This window comes from Tursiops truncatus, chromosome 20, assembly GCF_011762595.2.
Source record: "Tursiops truncatus isolate mTurTru1 chromosome 20, mTurTru1.mat.Y, whole genome shotgun sequence".
Taxonomy (NCBI): Eukaryota; Metazoa; Chordata; class Mammalia; order Artiodactyla; family Delphinidae; genus Tursiops; species Tursiops truncatus.
In genome coordinates, this window is record NC_047053.1 from 16,108,114 (window position 1) to 16,133,757 (window position 25,644).

Genomic DNA, 25,644 nt, shown 5'->3' on the forward strand with positions numbered 1-25,644 from the left:
TTATGAGGGTGAGGGGATAAATCTTCCAAAAGTTTGACTCTATACACATCTTTGCAGAAAAGAATTAGGAATTTTCTTTATATAGACAAATACAGACAAAACATAAAAGGACTTTCAGACTGTAAAATTATCTCCTCTTTCAGGAAAGCATTTTAGGGACTATTTTTAAAGAATAAAGTTCAAGGGCTTCCCTGGTGGCGCAGTGGTTGAGAGTCCGCCTGCCGATGCAGGGGACACGGGTTCGTGCCCTGGTCCGGGAAGATCCCACATGCCGCAGAGTGGCTAGGCCCGTGAGCCATGGCCGCTGAGCCTGCACGTCCGGAGCCTGTGCTCCGTAACGGGAGAGGCCACAACAGTGAGAGGCCCACGTACCCCAAAAAAAAAAAAAAAAAAAAAAAAGAATAAAGTTCAATAAGAAAGATACGATAAAATGATTTGTTTTTAAAACCTAAACCCTGAGAAACAAAATGAGAAAATGAGTCACCTGAGGTAAAAATTGTGTACATACATAAATCTTCAATTTTAAATTATTTTTCCTCTTGGAGACTATCTATATTAAGCTTTATAATTGAAGTATGCTAGCATCAGACATTAATATTACCCATGAAGTTTATTTGGGGGTAAAGTGTTCCAGTTGTGTTACAAAACTGCTAATGTAACAAACAGAAAAAAAGATAAGGGGTGACTTGATTATTGTCTTAAAGATAAAACAGTCATCAATCTGTCATAATTTAATAACTTTTGCTAAAAGTATTTATCCCATAGTTTATTATGTTAGTTATTAAACACACGACTTTAATATTAAACTTTTCATCATTATCCAAAGACACCAGAGTAGATTTTAGTAAAATTTAAAATGTTTGCCTAAAACATTATACAATTCCAGGTTTTGATTTTTTAATAAATAAGGATTTTTTTAAACATATTCACTTCGACAATCCTCAGTCACCCCTGCCCCACCCCCGAGACCTAAGTGACAATAGGAAGCTTAATAATGGTATTTACATTCAGTGAAAGAGAACTAAATGAAAGGAAATGGGCATAAAGTTAGTATTAGATACAGAACTTTTGACCAGAAGGGCAAGAGGGCAATAAAACTCAGAATTAAGCCACTAAATGAAGACTATGGAGTCACAACTGCAGGCATTCTAAGAAATAAATGCCAGCAACTTACCCCATCAATAATTTTCTCTCTCTCTCTGGGGGTTCAATACTCTATTCTTATTTATGCACTTTCAATAGGCATCACCTCTCAAATCTTCCCCACTAACTTACATGGCATTATTTTCTTAAAAATTAATTTTATAATAAATTGAGCAATCCAAGATATCCCCTATATAGCAACACTGAAGGAAGGAATCATCAATTACTAGAGCATTAATTGAGTGTACTGGATAAGTGATCTTTATGTCTCTTTCACATCCACAACTAAAAAATAAAGCTTCTAAGAAAAGAAGCTGCATTTCTAGTTTTGAGGAAGAATGGATACTCATTAGATACTTACATGAAATACAAAGACCCCACAAACCATGTAATAACTTTTATTATTCTCATTCAAGTTAGGAACTCAAGTGACATAGCATACAAATTAGCTGCTGCTACTTTCGTCACTAGCACTGTTGCGTCATAACTAAGGCATCAGAAAAATTATCTCTGGGATCATTCAAAATCATGACTTTTAAAATATCTTTTTTCAATTTTCTTCTAACTATAAGATTACGGGCTCCTTTAAAAGCCTATGTAAAACTAACTATTCCTACCACCATCTCTTATAGACCATGTTTACTAAGAATTAGTTATCTGAGGATGCAGCTTTTAAATAACAGCAGGTGCTCAGTATTAAGATTCAGGGGTTATTCCCTACAACAAAATTCCCCAGAACTCAGGTTCAAAAAACAACAGAATAATTACAGTTTAAGTTAAGAGAAAAACAATTAGTTCATTCTAATAAAAGAATTATTTTTATTTGGTAAGGTAAACAAAATGGTGAAATTTATGCAAATATCTTTGAAGCTATCGTGGACACCATAAAAAGTTAGATGGAGAAGACACTTAAAGGCATACTACAAAGAACCATTTTTATATTAAACCTAATTGAATGTTTCCTTTGGTTTGAGTAGCCTGAATAAATGGGTCAACTATCCTCTAAAGTATAAAGATTCTGTATAAACTCTTATCATGTGTTCCCTCAGAGACTCATTAAAATGTTGACAAACAAAACAAATTCATCTCAATTCTTTATCATATTTTAAAATTAGAAACAGGAACCAAATTTATTAAGTTACTGTATTCTCTATTTTTACCTTTCTTTATAGAGTGCAAAGTACTTTATTTACTTACTTATTTATTTCCTGCAATTTATTTATTTATTTGTTGGCCGTGCTACACAGCATGCAGGATCTTCGTTCCCAGACCAGGGATTGAACCCGGGCCCCCAGCAGTGGAAGTGCGAAGTCCTAACCACTGGACCACCAGGGAATTCCCCAAAGCACTTTAAAGTCCATTTAAACTTTACCATATGTATAAAGCCCCAAAATAAGCAAAACCAAACAACAGGTTGTTTAGGGAATTTTATGGGGTGATAGAACTGTTCTAAAACTGGACTATGGTGATGGTTGCACAATTGTATAATTTACTAAAACTCAATGAACTATATATTGTGCTCTAAACGGGAGAATTTCATAGCATGTAAATTATACCTCAATAAAACTCTTTTTAAAATAAAGCATCAGGCTTCCTTGGTGGCGCAGTGGTTAAGAATCCGCCTGCCAATGCAGGGGACACGGGTTTGAGCCCTGGTCCAGGAAGATCCCACATGCCGTGGAACAACTAAGCCCGTGCACCACAACTACGGAGCCTGCGTTCTAGAGCCCGTGAGCCACAACTACTGAAGCCCACGTGCCAGAGCCCATGCTCCCCAACAAGAGAAGCCACCACAATGAGAAGCCTGCACACAGCAACAAACACCCAATGCAGCCAAAAATAAATATTTATTTAAAAAAAATAGTAAAATAAAATAAAAATAAAGCATCAAGAGAATGAGAAGACAAGCTAAATATTAGGGGAAATATTTGCAAAAGACATATCTAATAAAGAAGGTATCCAAAATATACAAAGATTAAAACTCAACAATAAGAAAACAAAAACAATCTGATTAAAAAATGGGCCAAAGACCTTAACAAACACCTCCCCAAAGAAGATATACAGATGGCATATAAGCATATGAAGAGATGCACCACATCATATGTTATCAGGGAAATGCAAATAGGAGATACCACTACATACTGCTTAGAATGGCCAAAATCCAGAACAACAACAACTGCTTGTGAGGATGCAGAACAAGAGGAACTCTCACACATTGCTGGTGATAATGCAAAATGGTTCAGCCACTTTGGAAGGAAGACTGGCAATTTCTTACAAAACTAAACATACTCTTACCATACAATCTAGCAATCATGCTCCTTGGTATTTACCCAAAGCTCTGAGAATTTATGTCTACACAAAAACCTGCATATGAGTGTTCTTAGCAGCTCTATTCATACTTACCAAAACTTGGAAGTATCCAAAATGTCCTTCAGTAGGTGAATGGATAAATAAACTGTGGCACATCCAGAAAATGGAATATTATTCAGCACTCAAAGGAAATGAGCTATCAAGCCATAAACAGACATGGAGGAACCTTAAATGTGTATTACTAAGTGACAGGAGTCAATCTGAAAAGGCTTCATACCGTATGATTCCAACTACATGACATGAAAAGGGAAAACTCTGGAGGCACTAAAAAGATCAGTGGTTGTCAGTGGTTAAGGGGGAGGGATAAATGAATACACAGAGCACAGAGGATTTTTAGGACAGTGAAACTATTCTGTATGATACTACAATGCTGAATACTTGTCATGATACATTTGTCAAAACCCATTGAATGTACACCAAGAGTAAACCCTAGTGTAAACTACATACTTTGGGTGATAACGATGTGTCAGTGTAGGTTCATTGATTGTAAAAAATCTGTCACTCTGGTTCAGGATGTTCATAGTGGAGGAGGCTGTTCATGAGCAGGATCAGTGAGTTTATAGGAACTCTGTAGGTTCTGTTTAACTTTGCTGTGAACCTAAAACTAAAACCTAAACAATAAAGTCTATTTAAAACAAACAGGGACTTCCCTGGTGGCACAGTGGTTAAGAATCTGCCTGCCAGTGGACACAGGTTCGAACCCTGGTCCAGGAAGATGGCACATGCCACGGAGCAACTAAGCCCCTGTGCCACAATTACTGAGCCTGTGCTCTACAGCCTCAGAGCCACAACTACTGAAGCCCGCGTGCCTAGAGCCCGTGCTCCACAACAAAGAGAAGCCGCTGCAATGGGAAGCCTGTGTGCCGCAACTAGAGAAAGCCTGTGTACAGCAACGAAGACCCAACGCAGCCAAAAATAAATAAATAAATATAAAACATACAAAAAGATAAAATAAAGCAGATTATACACCATGATTAAGTGTATATCTCAGGAATTTATCTCAGGAATTCAAGGTTGGATCAACATTTAAAAATCAATTAACGTTCAATGCCCTTTCATGATTAAAAACATGAACTAGGAATAAAAGAGAACTTTCTCAATCCTATATGGAGCATCTGGAAAAACCCACAGCTAACATATTTAGCAGAGAAAGACTGAAATAACTTCTCCTTAAGATCAGGAACAAACAAGGAAATCTGCTCTTGCCCTAGAAATTAGGCAAGAAAATAAAGGCAGCAGGATGGGAAAGAAAAAGTAAAACTCTCTCTTTGCAGATGGCAGGATATTGTATATAGAAAATCATGAGGAATATATTTATAAACTATTAGAACTAATAAAACATGTTCAGCCAGGTTGCAGGGCAAGATTGATATATAAAAATCAGTTGTACACACAAGCAACGAGCAATCTAAAAATGAAATTAAGAAAGCAATTACAATTACAATATCATTAAAAACAATAAAAAATTAGGGATAAACTTAACAAGAAGTATAAAACATACTCTGAAAACAAAATTGAAGAAATTAAAGAAGATCTAAATAAACAGAGGACTTCCCTGGTGGCACAGTGGTTAAGAATCTGCCTGCCAATGCAGGGGATACAGGTTCAAGCCCTGGTCCAGGAAGATCTCACATGCTGCAGAGCAACTAAGCCTGTGTGCCACAACTACTGAGCCTGCACTCTAGAGCCCGCAAGCCACCACTACTGAAGCCTGCATGCCCTGGAGCCTGTGCTCCACAACAAGAGAAGCCACCGCAATGAGAAGCTCGTGCACCGCAACAATGAGTAACTCCTGCTCTCCACAGCTAGAGAAAGCCTGTGCACAGCAACAAAGACCCAACACAGCCAAAAATAAATAAATAAATTTATAAAATAAATAAATGAATAAATAAATAAACGGGAAAACATCCCATGTTCATGGATTAGAAGGCTTAACATTGTTTAGATGACAAAATTCCCCAAACTGATTTACAGATTCAATGCAATCCGTATCAAAGTCCCATCTGGCTTTTTTGCAGAAATTGGCAAGATGATCCTAAAATTCATATGAAAATGCAAGGGACCCAGAGTAGCCAAGACAATCTTAAAAAAAACAACTTATTACAATGTGATAATAATCAACAATGTGACACTGACATAAGGAGAGATTTATAAATCAATGGAATAGAATTTGAGAAATAAACTATTACATTTATGGTCAACTGATTTTCAACAAGAGTGCTTGTTGAAGCACTCAACATTCAAGGTCATTCAACTAGGAAATAAGAATACTCTTTTCAACAAATGGCAATGGGGCAAGCAGATACCCACATGCTAAAGAACGAAGTTGGACCCCCTACCTCACACCATACAGAAATTACTCAAAATGGACCTAACTATAAGAGGTAAAACTAAAAAACCCTTAGAAGAAAGTATAAGTATAAATCTTCATGATCCTGGATTAGGCAAAATCTTAAATATGACACCAAAAGAGCAAGCAACAAAAAACAAACATAAATTGGACTTCATCAAAATTAAAAACTTTTACGCTTCAAAGGACACCAGCAAGAAAGTGAAAAGAATGGGAGAATATATTTGCAAATCATATATCTGATAATGGACTGGTATCTAGAATACACAAAGAACTTAACAACCTCAAATGTCCAGAATAGGCAAATCTAGAGAGACAGAAAGGTTAACAGTTGCCAGGGCAAGGGGGAATGGGGAGCAATTTGCTAATAGATATGAGGTTTCTTTTGGTGGTGATGAAAATGTTCTAAAGTTAAAATGAAAATTTACTCTGTGAATATATAAAAAAAACATTAAATTGTACAGTTTAAGTGAGCAAATTGCATGATGTGAATTATATCTCAAAAAAGCCATTTTTTAAAAAGCAGGCAATAATAAACACAAAATTCAGGATAGTGGTTTTCTCTTGGCAGGGGAAGTAAGGCAGAGAGATGGAGTCGGATGTATTTTAAGGGCAGCTTCAACAGTGTTGATTTTATCTTCTATTTCTTACGCTAGGTTGTGGGTTCATGGATACTTTTTTATTATTCTTCATAACTTCAATCACATATCTTTTATATATATCAATATTACATTTATTGGTTTGTAAAAGAGCACAGGCCTGGGTGAAAGCTCTTTTCTACCATTTGTTAGCTAGGAAGCCTGAGGCAAGTCATTTAGAGCTTTCTGAGCTGTAGCTTCCTCCTCTAAAAACAGGGAGACTATCATGTACCTCCTTATGTTTATAATAAAGAAATTCTTAGCGTTTCTTTAAAGTAAAAGTTATTATTATAAAATCCAAAGTGAAAATCCACTATACTCTCACCTCACTGTAATAACCATTGTTGGTAGATATCCTTTCAGACTTTCCTGGAACACAATGTGAGTAAATTTTTTTATATTTTAAGGGGACAATCTTTTTTTCTTTTTTTTTTTTGCGGTACGCGGGCCTCTCACTGTTCTGGCCTCTCCCGTTGCAGAGCACAGGCTTCCGACGCGCAGGCTCAGCGGCCATGGCTCACGGGCCTAGCCGCTCCGCGGCACGTGGGATCTTCCCGGACCGGGGCACGAACCCGCGTCGCCTGCATCGGCAGGCGGACTCTCAACCACTGCGCCACCAGGGAAGCCCTAAGGGGACAATCTTTGACATTGATTTTCACTTAATAAATTGTGAGCATCTTTCAAAGATAACCACTTCACTATTCATAGACATTTAGGTTGTTTTCAATCCGGGGGGATTTCCCCTAGTTTTTTTGTTTTTTCTTTTAGACTTTTTTTATGGTATATTTTACCAACACACATCTTAAATTTCTACACAGATAAATCTGATGTTCTTGTCTTGCTTTGAAGTCAAGGTAATATACTCTTCTCCTTCTAAGATGATAAAACCAGTTATCCATATTTTCTTCTTACTTTTTGGCTTTGTTTTTTACATTTAAATCTTTAATCCACTTGGACTTTATGAATAGGGATCTAACTTCATTCTTCCCCACCACTAGCTAAACACCCCAACAAAGATACAAAATAAACCAGTGATGTGCTGGAGCTAGCTCATACTGGCTCCTGAGAGACTGTCACATTTTCTGGAATTTTGCAAAGCTGACAGTGAAAAATAGAATTTGAGAAATAAACTATTACATTTATGGTCAACTGACCAACATTTATGGTCAAACTGTCAAAAATTAAATTATATAAACTTACAATGAAATAAATTATATTTAAAATAAAGGTAATAAATACTCAGAAATCATCATTCCTAATTATTTTATTATGATTTATGCTTTTACGGTTAACATCTACTTTACCTGTATGGTGAAAACAGTTTACAATGGGTGTGCTACTGTGTTTCTTTTTCCAATTCAGCGTTTAGTGACTTTAGGTTGCTAGCTTGAAACTGGCCATTACAGGAGTATTAGTATTTACAGAAATTGGCAAGCCCTACAAACTAGAGCTTTTTTATTTTTCTGAGAACCTGTTGTTAAACGTATACCAGCACACCACAGAAATAGGGCATTTTTCCTCACTAATTTTAAAGAGGATCTCTAGTACACACTAATCTGCATTTACTCATAAATTTATAGAACAGCATAAGGAGCTTAGTATTTTTTTTTTTCTGTGCTAGCATCACAGACTGCTTTGGTATGTTTTGATATATTAGATGACACTTTAGACACAGTTTCTATTTTTCTAACATGAGATCACAGCACTGCATTGAGAATGTATTTTTCCTAAATAATTCAACAGCATTCTTATTTCAATGTAGATTATAAAAATAAAGGACTATTTTGGTGAATAGTTGGTTATTGTATATTATTTTTAGATTAGGGCTCTTTACTCTTAAGAAAAAAAATCCAAACACAAAAAAACAAAATCACCACCTTGGGGTAGTCTAAGTACCACTCTGTTTTCTCATAAAAATTCCTCATTGCACGAGGAAGTAGGGATCTATGTAATGGCAAGAGCCAGTGGTAGTACTCTTCTCCGACAGTCACCGTGACATACAAACAGCATTAGGAACTTTCAGCTTAACTACAAACACTTAGTAAGTACCCACCAAGGACCATGTTAGGCTCTGGAGATGCAAATGAAACATGGTCCCAGCTTTTGAAGCTCTCAACATTTTTAGTGGATCAGTAGGTAGAGAATGTGTCTTAAGTGACTACAAGCATTTGCTTTGATTAGTACTGACAGGGAAAGAGACAGAAACAGATGGATTTTCATTTGTCTTCTAAGAACAAGCATTTACCTTAAGAGGAAAAAAAAAAATCCAGGTATTAAAAGAAGAAAGTCTGCCCACCTACAGAGACAAGCTGATGTGTATTGGTAACTAGATCTTCAGCACCTACACCAGTTAAACATCACAATGTCCCTATTTTAATGTCTTTCCTGCTGAGGTACTTTAAGAAGTCAGTGACTTATTTGCAGATACCACTATCAACTGCCATCAAGTAAACCAGCATCTGCTGCATGTATCTTTCTTACCTGTCACAGGCCATTTAGATTTGAACTCCAGCTACCTCATTCTTGGTGTTTATGTTATGAAACTACGTAATGTAATAGCTGGGTGGACTCAATAAAACAACCCACTTCTGCACATAAACCAAAAGACTTTACTTTTAAAGACTTGCTGTCCATTTGGGGTTTCTCATTAACAAAATGTCTTATATCGTAGCCCAAGGAGCAAACACAGCAGCTGCCCTTTTCACATACACAGTTGTGGCTTGATACACACAGTGACGATTTCAACCATTTCTAATCACTAATATTTTAAACTTTAAAATTTATTTCTTAGGAATTTGTGCTACATATGGAAATAATCATTACCCTTTGGGAAACAATGTCTCATTTGCTGAAAATGAGTTTAACAAAGGAATTATTTGGTACTGAAAAATACAGAGCAGTGAATTGGGTGACACAAACCACAATATCATCGGCTCATGTGACTTTATTAGGGTAATTTCCTTAAAAATATATATATAGTAACTTAAAATTTAGCTTCAACAATGTAATATCCTCCGTCATGTCCTCTGTCATAAAATTGTGAAACCAGATCTTAGGTTCTTATTTTGAAAATGTCCCTTAACTCCCAATCTGAGATAAATACTCCAAAAAAGAAAAACTTTACAGAATGGAATATTTCTATTCTGCCTGAAGCCTAGTTTTGACTGGTATGTTTCAGTTGCACATTTGATTCACACTGAATTTTGTTTTAAGTATTAAGGGAATAAATAGCATTCCAAAAGTCACAAGCTTGAAAATTTCCAGTTCGTTTTCTAGTTGGAGACCGTACAAAACTTATTACATGGAACAGTGAGTTGATGCAGTGACCATAAATTTCTTAACACTGTAAGTCTAAATTTAATTGAAACCCAATCTCAGCAAGATCTGTAAAAATAGCCTCAAAGTAGATAAAGCAAAAGTCACAAAATGTTAATCTAGAAGAATGGTTTATGGGTATTATTATTGTACAATTCTTTCAAGTTTTCTGAGGTTTAAAATTTTTCAAATTTTACAGAACATGATTACATACATGCAAAGAGTGAGCTGTTTTCCACCAAAAGCCTTGTAGTTCATGACATTAAACTTTTACCAGAACTTAGAGTCACCAGCACACAAAAACCAAACAACAGAGTATTCTAAATACTCTATTTTTTTTTCCAGAAGCATTGTTCCTGGTTTCATTTATAGAGTTTTGTTTTATATTTGTTTTGTTTTGCTTTTAGAAGAACACCTCCTCCATTTTCAACAGGCATTAAGTTGGACAGGTATCACTGGTAAAGTAGCAAAGGTCCTGGCTCAGCCTCTTACCAGCTGCATGACCTTGAACAATTCTCTTAGCTTCTTTTCTCTGCGTCTCAATTTTCCCACTTATAAAATGAGGCAGTTACACTAGATGCATTCTAAAGTATCTTCCAACTCTATAATTCCTTTCAGATAGAGCTCTAGGCTTGTGAGAATGAAAAAATGAGCCCTCAAAAAAAAAAAAAAAAAAGGCCAAAAACCTACCTTTGTGATGTTAGTGAAACAAATAGGATACAAAATTGTAAATATACAATGTAATAATCATGATCCCAACGCTAACATTACAAACACACACATTCCAGATTTAAAAAATTGAAAAAAAAATTACACCAAAATACTATTAGTGGCTATCTCTGAGTTGTAGGTTAAAAATAGCTTTTTGGTATTTTCCAAGTTTCCTACAACAAACATATTATTACTTTGATAACAGAGTGGAAGGAGGGAGTTGAAGAGCAAGGAAAAACCCTTCTCTTATGTGCTAAGGGAAATTTTACCTTTGGAAGGCATTCTAGAATCTGAATGAATTTTTCAAAAACAGTTGGGTGTTAATCAGAAAAAAAATCTCTGGTATAGTCATTTACTTGATACCTGTCAACAATCATTCAAAAGCTGTTAGTTATATGCCCTAGGTTAGTAAACTTAAGGAGGTACTGCATTTTTTCACATGTACTGAAACTGGTAATAACAATGATAGCTAACATACACGCATTGCCAAGCACAGTTCTAAGACCTTACATATATATTGATTCATTGAATCCTCACATCAACCCTATGAGATAGATATACCATTATTTACTATCCCCATTTTACATACGAAAACCAGAGGTTAAATAAATTGCCTGCAACTAATAAGCGGTAGAGTCAAGATTTAAATACAGGCAGTCAGTCTGTCATCAGAGTACAGGCTCTTAACTATTAAACCATCCTGTCCCTTTGTACTTAAATGTCCTTTTCAGGTCATTCTTTAACTTCCTTTGCTCTCAAAGTTCGTCTAAACTACTTTTCTTCAACCTGAAAAGAAATAATATTTAAGTACTGGGATAAAAAAGACTGGCCAACATTTTAACTTGCAAGCTTAAAATTATGATTCATTTCTAAGTCATTATTTCAAAGGTACAGGAAGTATAACTTAATCTCCCCACATATCACGAGGTAAACAATATGATAACATCTGAGGAATTAAATATGTAGCATTAATTACTAAGTTAAAATTGGAATGTTTTAATAAAAGATGCTTTATTGATTGACGCTAATTTGTCCTCATGAATCTTCTGTGAAAAGAGCCCCTAAAACCAATTGTTGTACCTTTCTAAAATTTCTATTTTATTGAAATGACATTTTAAACCATGTTGTAATTAACTAGTTTGTTTTATAAAAGAATGCATCAATATTTATTTTGAACACTGGCCTTAGTACACAACCAGCTATCTTCACAATAACCTCAAATACTATAACATGCAGAACCTGGAAAAGCAATACAAAGGAAGCCAACCAATTCAACATAGTTGAAGGTTCTCACCTAATTCTTAGGCAATTCAAACCCAAACCAAGTATACATGTGTCTCTTTTTCTGCACAGTACCATTACCTGTCAATTTTTATGGTTTCTGGGTTACCTTTACTAAAGCTCAAACTTCCCCATATCTAGCCCTGTCAAAGTAAATATAGAAAGCAATAGTTTCCTATCTTTAAAAAATTAAAAAGAGAAGAAGTGAGAAAAAAAACCTTTGCATCAGGCTGCCTGTTAACTTAGATGTGCAATGAGACAATCGCCTGATAATTGCACCCTTTGGGTGCTTCTGTACTGGTAAGATAATAAAGAGAAATAAAATCACCTGGTTTATTTCAACTTACTTACACAATCTGCAAATCTGTAGCTCTCTGCCATGGTACATTAAAAAAATTAGCATGTAAGAAAAATCACCTGCTTATGTAAATTGGAGGACGGTTTTTATCCACGCAGACAGAAAAAAAAAATGGCTCAATCTGGGTCAAATGACTAATTTTATCCATTTGTTCAAATGTCTCTCTTCACCTTTTCTCTGTAGCTCAGAGCAAGAATTTTAGGTCAAGGAACGGATAAACAAAAAGTTTCTGTGTTGTCCATTCCCCTGTAAGAAGTCTGCTGCCTCACACTACTGAGCTCTATATTACTTAAACTGAAAACAAGACTGAGAACTTTATCTAGATAACAAAACCACAACACTGAGAGAGGAAAGAAAAGAAATCAGTGGAGGATATCTGATCCAACTGGGAAGGAAAGCAAAAATGGCAAGGATCAAGTACCAATTTTACCTTTTGCTACTTTAGGCAAACAGGGCTTCAGAAAAGGAAAATACTCCAAATAATTCAGGGCAGGCAGGACAACTTCTCTACAAAGAACATTATTCCACTTTGCTCTATAAACACACCCTGTCAAGTTCTTCTGAGTCTGACATAAGTTAGATGAATGCGTTCTTGGTCATTTAATGACTCCCTTCCCAGCATTCATTGCTGGAATTCAGCCCTCCCACTTATAACTGACTCCATCTCCAGGTCCAGGGGTGGACCTGACTGATCCAAAAGTAACCTTAACCCCACTGACAGTGACTGGTTCAGAAATGAGTGAACAACCCAATAAAGGCCAAAGAGACTCTAGAACTGGGCTGGTCAATAAGACAGTCAGTAGCCCCATGGATACTGAACACTTGAAATTTGGTTAGTCCAAATTGAGAAGTGTTGTAAGCGCTAAGAGACACACTGGATCTTGTACATTTTGTATGAAAAAAGGAATGTAGAATATCTAATTAATGACTTTTATAGTAATAACATTTGAAATGATAATATTTTGGATATATTGAGTTAAGTAAAATAATTACTAAAATTAATTTCACCTGTTTCTTTTTACTTTTTTAGTGTAGAAAATTTTAAATCACATTATGTGGCTTGCATTATACAGTTGACCCTTGAACAACTCGAAGGTTAGGGGTGCTGACCTCCCCTGCCCAGTGAAGTCAAAAATCCATGCATAACTTTTGACTCCCCGCAAACTCAACTTCTAGTAGCCTATGGTTGACTGAAAGGAAGCCTTACTGATAACATAAACAGTCGATTAACACATATTTTGTATGTTACATATATTATATACTGTATTCTTACAACAAAGTAAGCTAGAGAAAAGAAAATGTTATTAAGAAAATCACAGAGGAGAAAATACTTCTGCAGTGCTATTTACAAGATGAATCATCTGTCAGTACCTATCAATACTGTCTTATATGATACAAAACACTGTAGATATTATACATATCACTAATGCTAGACGTCCAAAATGAAAAGATAACATGAAAAAGAAATTAATATTTATTTACAGGTATAACTAGTCATGCATTGGTAACAAAGAAGCAGCAATATGTTAGCTTTATGGTAGGCTAGTTTAATCAATCTGAGTATTGGAAACATTGTTACATTTTTTAAAAAGCCAGTTACCTGTGATGATAGGCTGATATAGTTTCTCCAACTCTGAATAAATAGTGGGGGCAGGGAGCATACTGTATGTTAATGTAATTCTTTGAAAGCAAAGTTATAAAAGAGTAAGAAAACTAACACACTATTAATTTTATATTAAACATCATTCACCTTGCCTATGTAAGGATAGACTAGTATCTACATATATTTTATGCATTCATGACACCTTTTACTTAATGTTTTGGATATTTCTAGGCTATGTGGTTTGTGAGTTTTTTCAAATTCTCACAAATCTCTAAGAAAGTTTCCAATATACTTATTTTTAAAAATCTGCATATTAAGTATACCTGCACAGTTCAAACCCATGTTGTTCAAGGGTAAACTGTGTATCTAGGGACAGCGCTACTGGCTTACTGAGGACTATTGACGACATCTATGAAAGTGCTCCCTTCCTGCTGTGGAAGAGCTTTAGGAAGTCGAGCTCCCTCTATCTCTGGGCATGTATGCCCTAAACTGCTATAGCCTTAAAGCTGTGACACAGCTCTTTTTCTGGGAGATCCATCTGCAAACTAGTAAATTCCCTATGTAAATTCAAAATTTCAAAGATTCGTAAAAACAAAACATTTTAAATCAACTTGCTAGTTAATGTAAGCACTGGTAGGCAAATCAGCTTACCCGGTTACTCACAAAAAAAGACAAAATACTTAACATTAGACATTATTTAAATATTTAAAAATCACTCCAAATATTTAGGAAGGCAAGCAAATAAGTCTAAAACATTAAAAAGGGAAAGTACTATCAGGAAAATAATACCAAATTTATATTGAGGAAAAAACTGATTGCTCATTTGCAAACAGGCAGGCCCTTCACAACTGCACCACAACATGTATAATCATTACCAATAAGTCAGTAACAGGAGAAAGTGAGTCTTTTGGACAAACTGCACACTTAAAATCTGATCCCAAATTTGAAAACTCTATGTAAGTCATCACACTGGAAAAGGGTTACATTTACCTCATCCTACCTTTAAACAATTTGACAAGCTATTCAACATCTGGAGGCCTGAAGAAAGCTGTCTTGTGGTCACTAGCAGAATCTATTTGCCCAAAGTAATGCCAGAATGCTTTACAAATATTAATGCAATTTTATAATATAAACTTAGGAAGCACAGGATTTTATAAATGAGGAAACCAAGACTCAGAAAAGTCAAATAACTTTATCAAGGTCATAGAGTTGTTGGTACCAAGGCAGGGACCATAACCTTGTCTCCTAACAAGTTTAGTTAGTACTTTATTACCCTGTCATTTAAGAAAAAGAATCCTCCCAAGGAAATGGTGCCTTGAATATAATAAACATCAAGTTCCCTGGTTTATTAAACTATAAATAACAACTTGGGATTTGGGAGAATTTTATTAACAATAAAAGTGCTGCTAATACTGAAGACATTCTTTAGAAAGAAACATATATATATATATCAGAGGGGGGAAAAATCATACAATCATTCTCTCATGTGCCATCAATGATCTGCTTGCTAAATTCAATGGCCTTTTCCACCCTCATTTTGACTTTATCTGCACCAAAGATCACTCCCATCTTCCTAACCATCTTCTGCTGTGCGTAGGTTGTCACTCTATGCACTATGAACACATTTTCCTATCTGACTACCCTTAGTTCCACCGCCAATAATTTCTTCCACCTACAACTGAGAACATTCCCTAAGGCCCAGACCTCAGCTACCTCTACTCTTCCATTTACATGTCTTAAAAAAAAAATCAATCTGAACAAGTCACTCTCTTACTTAAAAACTTCCAATGGTTGCCATTTCTAATATTTCAACCTTTTTCATTATTGCCCGCCCCCAGGAGCGTTTTCAGACATTTTCCCCCTTAACTGCCCCCCCATGAAATTTTAACACCATAGATATGTTGTATATCTGTTTATGTACTGTATGTATATATGTGCTTTACTCATAAAAAGAGTAAGTTTTTTTTGCCCCTCTCCCACGTACCAATGGCGTCTCATCTCTTCAGCAGGACACTCCAACCTCTTCAGGATCTAGCTCAAGCTTTCGTCTCCACCCTTATCTCCTATCACCTTCAGCAACTCCAGCCCCGTGAGTCCCCCTCACAAGGGCCCATCCACTCATAATGCCCTTCCCCGTTGCGGACTCTCTCATTCTTTTTTTTTTTTTTTTTTTTTTTTTTTTTGCAGTACGCGGGCCTCTCACTATTGTGGCCTCTCCCGTTGCGGAGCACAGGCTCCAGACGCGCAGGCTCACGGGTCCAGCCGCTCCGCGGCATGTGGGATCTTCCCGGACCAGGGCACGAACCCGTGTCCCCTGCATCGGCAGGCAGACTATCAACCACTGCGCCACCAGGGAAGCCCGACTCTCTCATTCTTAAGACTCAGTAGTTGAGGTATTATCTCTTCTAGGAAGCATCCATACCTTCCACAGAAATTCCTCCTCTGTATTCCCGGGGAGTATCTCTATTGCTGCATTTATGGCAGTGAATTACAACTATCCATTTACAAATCTCTCTCCCCCACTAGATCATAATCTCCTTTAAATCCTTATCATCCAGCACAGTGCCTGGCAAACAGTCAACACACAGTAAATGAGTATTATAAGAACAAGTGAAAATAATTTGTCCTTATGTTTTTGACGGTTTCAAATTTAGTTTCAATTCTCCATCAAGACTCCCTGAGAAGAGAGTCATGGACATATACACACTAACAAACGTAGTAAGGTAGATAGCTGGTTGGAAGCAGCCGCATGGCACAGGGATATTGGCTTGGTGCTTTGTGACAGCCTGGAGGGGTGGGATAGGGAGGGTGGGAGAGAGGGAGACGCAAGAGGGAAGAGATATGGGAACATATGTATATGTATAACTGATTCACTTTGTTATAAAGCAGAAACTAACACACCATTGTAAAGCAATTATACCCCAATAAAGACGTTAAAAAAAAAAAAAGACTCCCTGAGAGCAGGGATGTATCACTTTTCATACTGTTTATTTAACTGTAAGCTCCTTCAGGGCAATACTGTGACTTAAACATCTTTATATCCCAAGCACCGTACAGATAATAGCAGAAACTTGAAACAGGTTTGCTAAATTAGTAATAGAACGAAATACCCTCATTAGTGCCTACAACAGTGCTGGTCTGTAGCAGGCTGACAATAAAAATACTTTGACTCGTGACTTCCAACAGTGTCAAAACCTTCCATATGATTCAATTAGCCAAACTAATTCAAAACACAGATGTGAAACTGGGTTTAGGTAAAGAGCACCAATCATGATCAAAGGCAGAATTCCCTGTACAGAGTCCCTCTACTCACACCATTACAATTAACTATTAAAGTTGAACTCAGTATAGTTTCCTTAGAAGTCATCTTTTCATAATGCCAAAGTGCCAGAATTTTTTCTAATGTCTCTTGGCTAGGTACCTTACAACTACTGACTAGGTCTATGAGGACTTGTCACGTGCTTATTCACAGTATTACAGCTGTTGCCTCAGGCACTCTTTGTTACCCCCAAGCAACAAAAGGATCAAACTGACAAGCTATTTTAGTTAGGAAATCATTGTTGATCTGCATTAGATGACCCAATCAACAAATAATTCACGTATTATGGAAGCACAGGGAATCATAAGTAAAACTCAAATATAATCTTATAATGGGAAGAGCTTCTATCCAATGACTTCTTTCTGTTTGGTTGGATGACAAATGTAAAAGTTTCTTTGGCTTTGACAATTCCCATCAAAGAAATCAAATCAGCATATTAAGGAAACTTACAGTAAACAAACAGTTGATTCTTAAACTGCTAGGACATCAACAAATCTAATAAGAACCACCAAGAATAGACACTCAATTCTACATATAGAAGTCAGTGAAACTCTAATGCTCCAAGTTGTGAAGATAATGAAATATTCCAGTACTCCATTAGAAGATGGCTTTTTATATCAAGGAACAACAATGCTACAGTTGCCTAAATTTTGAGGATTAAATCCCAGAACTTGAGACTCAAATAAACATTCAGTTAATGTACTTTGCAAATATTCTTCTAGCATAGCACATGAAAGGGAACTACATCTACCCATATTTCTTTCTCAGGACATGCACCAGTGGTTACTAACTGACAGATAAAAAAGATGCATGTAATTTTGAGGGATATTGTTGTTTTAGCTTGTCTGAAAAGGCAACTCTTTCTGAAACGTGTTTTTTAAGGAAAAAAAATCACCTTTTTTCTTTTAAGCTGATATTCAATAGCAGAACATGACATTTCTCCCTAAGAATACAATGAGTTTCTTTTGTTGTGTTTTGTTTTGTGTTGGTTTTGTTTCATTTTTGGTTTTTGAATAAAATCTGCATAATCTTGTCCAAGAGCCCAAGTACAAAATGACTTCCAGTGTTACAGGCCATGGAGTTTCTCTCGCCAAGAAACCAGTTCAATATCATTAGACTGTGTTACTTTTATTTTCTCTCTTTGCCTCCTCTGCTTTATGACAATGAACCTGCAGTTTCTAAAAGTAAGTTCGTTTGTAGTTAAAACTAACAATATAGATCTCCACATTTCTAGTTTCACACGGATGCTTTGTTATGTCTAGAAGAGCAACCGTTTCCTTTTTATGGTGCAGGCTCTGCTTCTTCAAAGCTCTTTTCACAAAGCAGACCCCCCCAAAGAATCCAGCTGTGGCTGTTAATCTTGGCTGATAGAGAAACTTCTCAATACTACAGATTCTCAACCTGTAAAACACAGTTAATAACAATACACTTTAGTATACCACTCTTTCTGATGCAACTAACTCCAGCATTTTCCCAAAATTATCCCAAAAGCATTCCCCATTTTTCCAAATTATAGTTTGCTATTTGAGGAGTAAAGGAGAGAAAACATCAGAAAATACAAGATGCCTCTAATTTTCACAAGATGAGCAAGCTAGACAATCTCTGCCATGCATAAGGATTTACACTGAATCATTTTTGATTAAATCATACATTTCCCCTGCCTCACTGTGATCTTCTTTAACAATTCACACCTTTTCATCCAAACACAAGTAAAATGAATTTCTACTAAAGCTGAACTTTGACAATAAGGATGTCCTTCATTTGTTACGTTCTGAGAAAAAAAAAATTAATGTCCTTCCAGGCATGGAAATCCATACTTTCTAAAACAGTACAGACGATCTGGCTAAACACCTACCAAGTCCATACAAACATGTATATTATGTTTTTTCTATGCATTTGTTTTTAATTAATTGAGAGAATTGGACAGAATATTTTACCCTAACTCTAAATTCAACCCTCCTTACTTCCCTGGCATGTAGCACAACTAAGGGGACACTCTATGGTATTTAAAGTCATGCCTCCAAAAAATAGTCTGCATGTTGATTTTACCTGATAAATCTGATCTTATGTGAAGCCACTTCCATGCACATTTACACAAGTTTGATTCTCCTACCAAAAGTAACCACAATAAAACCCAGCTAACATTTATTGAGTGCTTACTGTGTGCTAGACAGTGTACTCACTGGTTTACAAGGATTACCTCATTTAATCCTCATACCAATTGTACGAGACGGGTGCTAGTATTATCCTCACTGTATAGATGAGGAGCAGAGAGGTTAAACAATATATCAAGATCACACAGCTAGTAAGTAACTAAGTATCAGTACAGTGATGCTTAAGTTTCAAACTACTTAAATAAAGGTAACCTGCTGAAGGAATTAGAATAATAAAATTCAAAGTTCTCCAACTTTACTTGGAGTACAAAGACAACAGACTGAATGAATCCCAGGATCTTTGATCTTTCAATTAATCAGATAAGTAAAAAACACTGATTTTATAAAGGAGAAGCTTTTTCCACTCACTTTTATTAAGGTGGCAATATGTACCATTAATTCAATCTGATATTTTTGGCTGACAATGTCAAAACTGCCTGGGTTTAGCGGTCCTCAAACCTTTCTCAAGGGGTCAACTTCCTCCAATTCTCAAAAGCATACACTTCACGAGCCCCTGAAGCCTTTATGTTATAATACATCTTTAAGAACAGTATAACTTACTTTCCTCTGGCAAATGTGAACTACAGACAAGAAGGTATTTACATTATTCTCACCAAACAACTGAGGGTCCTGTTTGTGAGTTGTTTTGCGTTTTGGTTTTGCATTATGAAAATGTCCATATGGGCATTTGAAAGCCTTGTTATCTGATGAAGAAGGTCAAATTATATACAATGCTTTGATAACCCATGGACAATATTCTGTCATTGGCAATGAACGTGTCTCAAGCTACCCCATGATATTACTAGGTAAACTGGAAACCTTACTTTGAGATAAAACACAGCAGACAGTTGTTAATGAAACCTTAATTGAACTGTCAAAGCACCACCTTTACCAGCAAGGTAATATGTAATTCACTATTTTTACACAACTGTCCAACACTGATAGGTTATTCCAATAGTTAAATTCAGCAGAAAGATAAATCAAGCCTGGTAGACTAAATTGTTCAGTGATAAATCTGAATGGTAAAATGCTGCATCACTTCTACAAATATCTCTCCTTGTCTACATGGAGAAACAATAATATCCCTCAAAATTATATGCAACATATTTAGCCATCAGTTAGTACCACTGGGTACACGTACAAAAAAAGAAACGAGAGCAGATATAGTTTCTTTTCATATGCTATGTCAGAAGAAAAATACTTGCAAAATGTATTAAACATATTTGAGTCTAAGTGAATCTTATAATGCCCAAGTAGTTATATGGTGCTTTGAATTAAATGATGTATCATTAGGAGAATATTTTTATGTTCCATTTTAATCACTTTAGAAAATAGTTGTTTCAGACTCATTAGGTGCCTTCTAAATTAAAATGAAAAATTTTCATTCAGTTAGTTAAAAAGTAAAAAAGCTCACTAATATCTTTTGCTTAGGTTTGAGAATACCAGTGCAATTCACTGTGGTTTGGTGTCCAGATCTCTAGTTTTAATAATCTTACTCACGCCATATAGCAGTCAAATTCCAAATATAATAAGCAATTCAGACAGTAATTCATAAATATGTAAATATAAAAATAGAAAAGAATTTGCATACTAAAACACACACCCGGAACTCTTTCCTCTTTTTTTTCATACCAAATTGTATTTCACCTGTAACAGCTGATAAAAACATTCAATGCAGCTAAGTAGAAAAACTTGATTAAAGAACAAAGGAGGACCTGACCAGGAGATCAAGTAACCAAGCAGCAAAGATGCCACAACACTGTGGTAGGTGCTGGGGAAAAAAAGAAGTACTCTAGCAGACACAGTCACTACCCTCATAGGGCTTACAAATGTAGTCAGTCAGACAGGGCAAACGCTCAACAACTGGTGTACAGTGGAAGATGGCACAGATATGGAGGTACTTCAAGTACATGGAAAGAACTCCATGGGTGGTAGAAGGGGTCGATCAATGAAAGAACCTAGAATGGATTCAAATCAAACACATTCAGCTTTTCATGTATTGGTAATTCAGAACACCCACTACCAGAATGTTTGCTGTGGGATATGTTTCAGCACTACAGTTCCTCACCTCCCTCCCCTTAAAAAAAAATTCCCTTAGCACCAACTTGAAGTTAAAACTTCTACAAATCACATCACCATTTGATAGAAATGTAGGTGAATAACATCTTTAGAACATAGTCAAGAATGCTGCAACCCATTTCCCTTTCAGCATCTCTAGTTCTTAGCACTGCATGCAAAGCACTAAAATGAAAGAAAGCATCCAGGTCTAAGAAAATCCAAACAAATTCTCAGTAAATCAATGACAAAATTTAAAGCAAGGAACAATCTTTTTCCTGCCCCCTGCCCCCCCACTTTGAAATCCTCAAGGGCTGGACAAGGAACAGCAGTTCACAGTGCAGTCTCTGAGGACAGGATATGGAAGGGACGAGAGGAAGGCAAGAACAGGCAGGTCCCTGAGCAGAGACTGAAAAGGCACCATTACCGGCTGCATTCTTTCCCACCAGGAATCCCACACACCTTGGAGAACTTGCTGGGAAAACACTGGACTTCACCAGTTTAAAAAAAGACGGATCGGATCACTTAGTAGCCTAGTTTATAAAATCTGAAATGTAAATAAAATGGCCAGATATAATGCAAAAATGAAACATGTCAATTATAGCCTGAAAAGCAATGACGAAAGGAGACATTTACTAGGCTAGTTCCAAAGAGTTCGTTCTCCTGTGGTGATGAGGGCTTTTCTATACATTAACAAGAATCTTTTCTTTTTTTAAATTGAGGTATAGTTGAAGGAATCTATTTTTGAAGCACTGAAAACATCAATTCATCTATCCACACCAGAATACTTAATCCTTGGGGGGAAAAGCTCAGTTCACTCTAGTTTTGAAAGAAATAGGACCCTACAATGAGAAATACATTTTATTATAAACTATCAATCTTCCTAAGAAGGACAAATAGACAAAATGTTGCATTTAAGAAGCCCTCGGACTTTAAAAAGTATACTAGCACTAGCAAAAGTAGAGAAGTTTCATGTTTAAAAAGTATACTTCCTACTACAGCAGCCAACCAAGGGATAACAGCAACTTACAAGCCACTAAATGACACTAAAACATTACACTGAATGTGGGCCACTGCATAGTTACAGTCTACTGACCTCAATTGTGGTACTCATGTGTGATGCTATATTTAATGCATTCTTATCAAAAGACTAAAGCTACATACTTCCCAACTGTAGCTTTATGGTTTAAAATAAACCACTCATGCAATGACTTAACTGGTTCAACTATGAACCTTATCTTCCTTCTGGGGATCAAGATCACAAATTAAGGAATGAAAAGACAGAAAGAGCAAAGTAGTTATGCAACGTATACCCCAATGACAAGACTATTATAAAGAATCCAGTTTGGGTCAGTTGTGACATTTGCTGCAATTGGGCAACTGATTCAAACTAAATCGAACATGAGAGATGGCCAAGGTCTGTGCAGAAATAAGCATTCCATGCATTCATCTATTTACTGAATCTCCATTCAGTGGCTTGCTTAGGTTCTACACAATAGGTTTGGTAGACAACAAACTTATGTGAGTTACTCAACAGAGGGTGCTCCACCAACGCTGTCCATGACTCCAAAGCACAAGCCTAGATAACCGATGCCATCAGGCCTCTTTACCAGGTAAGGAAGGGTGCCTTCCTACAGTTGAGCTGAGAAGCTTGTTCCACTTGGGTTGACATGGAGAAAACCATGAGAAAGGACCTGCCCAACGACAACCATGAGAAGAAACCAGGAGAGGCTGTGTTTTTCTTTGGATACTCACCAGACGACACCAAAGGCTCCATATCCAATAGGTCTATCCGGCTCAATATCCAGCTGCTGTTGTGGATGATGCGAGTGCTGATGATGGTGCGCCTTAACTGTGGCAGCTGCGGCAGCCTGTACCTGAGCTGGGGCTGCTGCAGCTGGTCCAGGAGCCTGACCCGGTGCCGGTGATGGGAAATACGGCTGCTGCTGCCCAGGGTTTAACATGGCTGCAGCTGCGGCCGCTGCTGCGGCTGCCGCAGCTGCAGAGGAGGTATGCTGCTGTACGGGGTGGACAGCAGCAGCCGACCCGGGATGAAGATGGTGCTGAGGGTGGTGGTGGTGGTGAAGGTGAGGAGGAGGGAGGTGTGGAAGGTGGTGGTGATGGTGGTGGTGGTGCCCTGCTGCTGCCGCAGATGTACCGCCATTGTAAGCCGCCATCATTTTTGCGTTGGCTCTTGCGCCACAAAGAGACATTCAAAAAAAAATGCCCTTTGATTGGAAAGCAAACTGGGTCAAGCTGTCATTTGGCCATTTAAAAATGAAGAAAAAACCCACTCACTCCACCTCCAAAATCATGGAGCGGAAGTGGCTTTATGTCTTCATCAGTCAATCCAGACAAGTTAGAGGATCTTGGTGTTTAATTTGGGGGTGAGTGTGTGTGGAAGGGTGTGGGTTGCCCCCAAAAATAAAAGAAAAGAGAAAAGAAAAAGAAAAAGAAAAAGGAAAAAGGGACCCCTTCCCCCCAGGTTTCCTGCCACAAGTGGGTACTAAAACTCCATCCTTAATTCGGGGGAGGTTCCAACTTTGAATGTGGGAATAAAGGCCAAACCTCCCGACCCCCTGAACTCCACACGCGAAAAGGATCAGGTAACACACCACCCTGGGAATCTTGTAAGAGGCTTGACTCATCTACCCCTTCCATTCCCACATCCTTTTCTAAACACCTACCACCTCCTCAAAAATGCAACTGAAAAAAATTCCAACCACCCCAAAGTGAAAAGATGGGGGGAAATGTTCAGGGAAACTAGCTCCCCCCCTCGAACTCTCAGGCCTTCCTACATCTCCCCCTACTCCTCGTCAGGTTGACCTGATTGGGGGGGCGGGGGGGGTACTAAACTTTCCCGAACAGAAAAGAGCCAGGGAAGGAGGCAGGAGGGACAGAGTGAGCAGAGGAGGCGACAGGGCAGGACAGAGAGGAGAAAGAGAACCGGGGCAAAGTGAAGGTAAGGAGGTGCGGGGAGCAATGAAAGAGAGGTGGGCAGCACTCGGACGCCCAGACACAGGGAACCGCCCCGGGAGGAGGTTAAGGTCCCGGGGCCAAAGAATGGGAGCCCCGGGAGACGGGCGGGGTGCAGTCGGAAGCGGGCTGACTCCTGCCCCCGCCGCCGGCTGCTTCTGCTGAGGAGGGTTGGGGGGGAGAGCGGGTGGGTCCCCCCGCGCGACGGCCCCCGCAGGGCTCAAGGCTGCTCCGTCTCCCCCCCTCCCCCCCACCCGGCTTCCGTCCCCGCGGCCGCTTTCTCCTCAGCCGCCGCGGCCGCTTTCTCCTCGAGCCGCCGCCTCCTCAGCCGCCGGTGCCGCCGCGGCCGGACTCACCTCCCCTAGCAAAGCCGGATAGAGCGGAGCCAGCGGCGGACACGCGCAACCAGCCGCCGAGGCCCCGCCCCCGCCTCACACTGACCGGCTACCCTAGCCAATCCACGCCCACCTGTCCGCGTCCGCCTCCAATCCCGGGCCGGGAGCTTCAGACAGGCGCACTGTTCGGCCAGTGGCGACAGAGTGTGGGTCTCCTGGGGAAATCCCGCCCCCGAGCCGGGATGGGCAGATCGAAAGACCAATCAAAAGGCAGAGTTGGGCCTGACCGACAAGACCAAAAGCGAATTAAACACCAAAGATCTCCGTGACATTTTCTTTCGCCTCTCTCCTCTTTTCTTTTTCTTCTTTTATTTTTTTGGCAGGAGCAGGAAGCTGCGTGCTAATCCCGCCTGCAAAAGCTGGAAGAGAGGGGTGGAACGAAAGAACCAATCGTGAGCCGGGCACCAAGAACAGAGCAACCAATCATTGGCTTGAAGAGGAAGTGGGCTGAGACTGGGACCAGATAGACACTTGATTTGACAAATGGAAAAAAAGACTGATCTCGGTCCCACCCTTCAGGTCTCCTATAGGTCAGGATTGTGGCGAATTCGCTGTCATATCAGCGATGATCAAGGGGCGGGGCCAAGTGTAAGGGGTGTGGTCTAAAGACGGGGGCGGGACCTAGATGAAGAAGGCGGAGTCCAAATCATCCATTGATTGGAATCATCTACTACCCCTTTTAAAAACATCAGGTGTGGAGAAATAGGAGCAAAAGGGGATGTCGAGCTTCAGAAACTCAACCAAGGTTATTCAACAAGACAGTCACTGAAGAAACTCAGTAGACTGACAGTTCATAGCCTATAGCTGGTCCTCCATGGCTAATCCTCATAGTGGCAGAAAGACGCGTTATTTCGTTTTCACAACTACATGCTCATTGAACGATAGGGCTATTGATACTAATTAAGACAACAAAAATAATAAACTTAACCACAAAGACTGTAATTTTCTCCCATATTTTCTAATAAGTTCTAGTCATT

At 38.2% G+C, this 25,644-nt stretch overlaps 1 protein-coding gene across 2 annotated transcripts in view; it reads right to left on the minus strand.

Moving 5' to 3' along the window:
* NLK (nemo like kinase) overlaps nt 1-24,863 on the minus strand; it is a 146,999-nt gene extending 122,136 nt beyond the window's left edge. For both annotated transcript variants that reach the window (XR_002174768.3, XM_019927061.3), the window contains exon 1: nt 23,052-24,863. Coding sequence is in view for 1 of the 2 variants with exons in the window: in XM_019927061.3 (XP_019782620.1) it covers nt 23,052-23,509 (458 nt within the window). In the remaining variant the exon portion in view is untranslated. The remainder of the gene's footprint in view (nt 1-23,051) is intronic.
* Between the last annotated feature and the right edge of the window lie 781 nt (nt 24,864-25,644).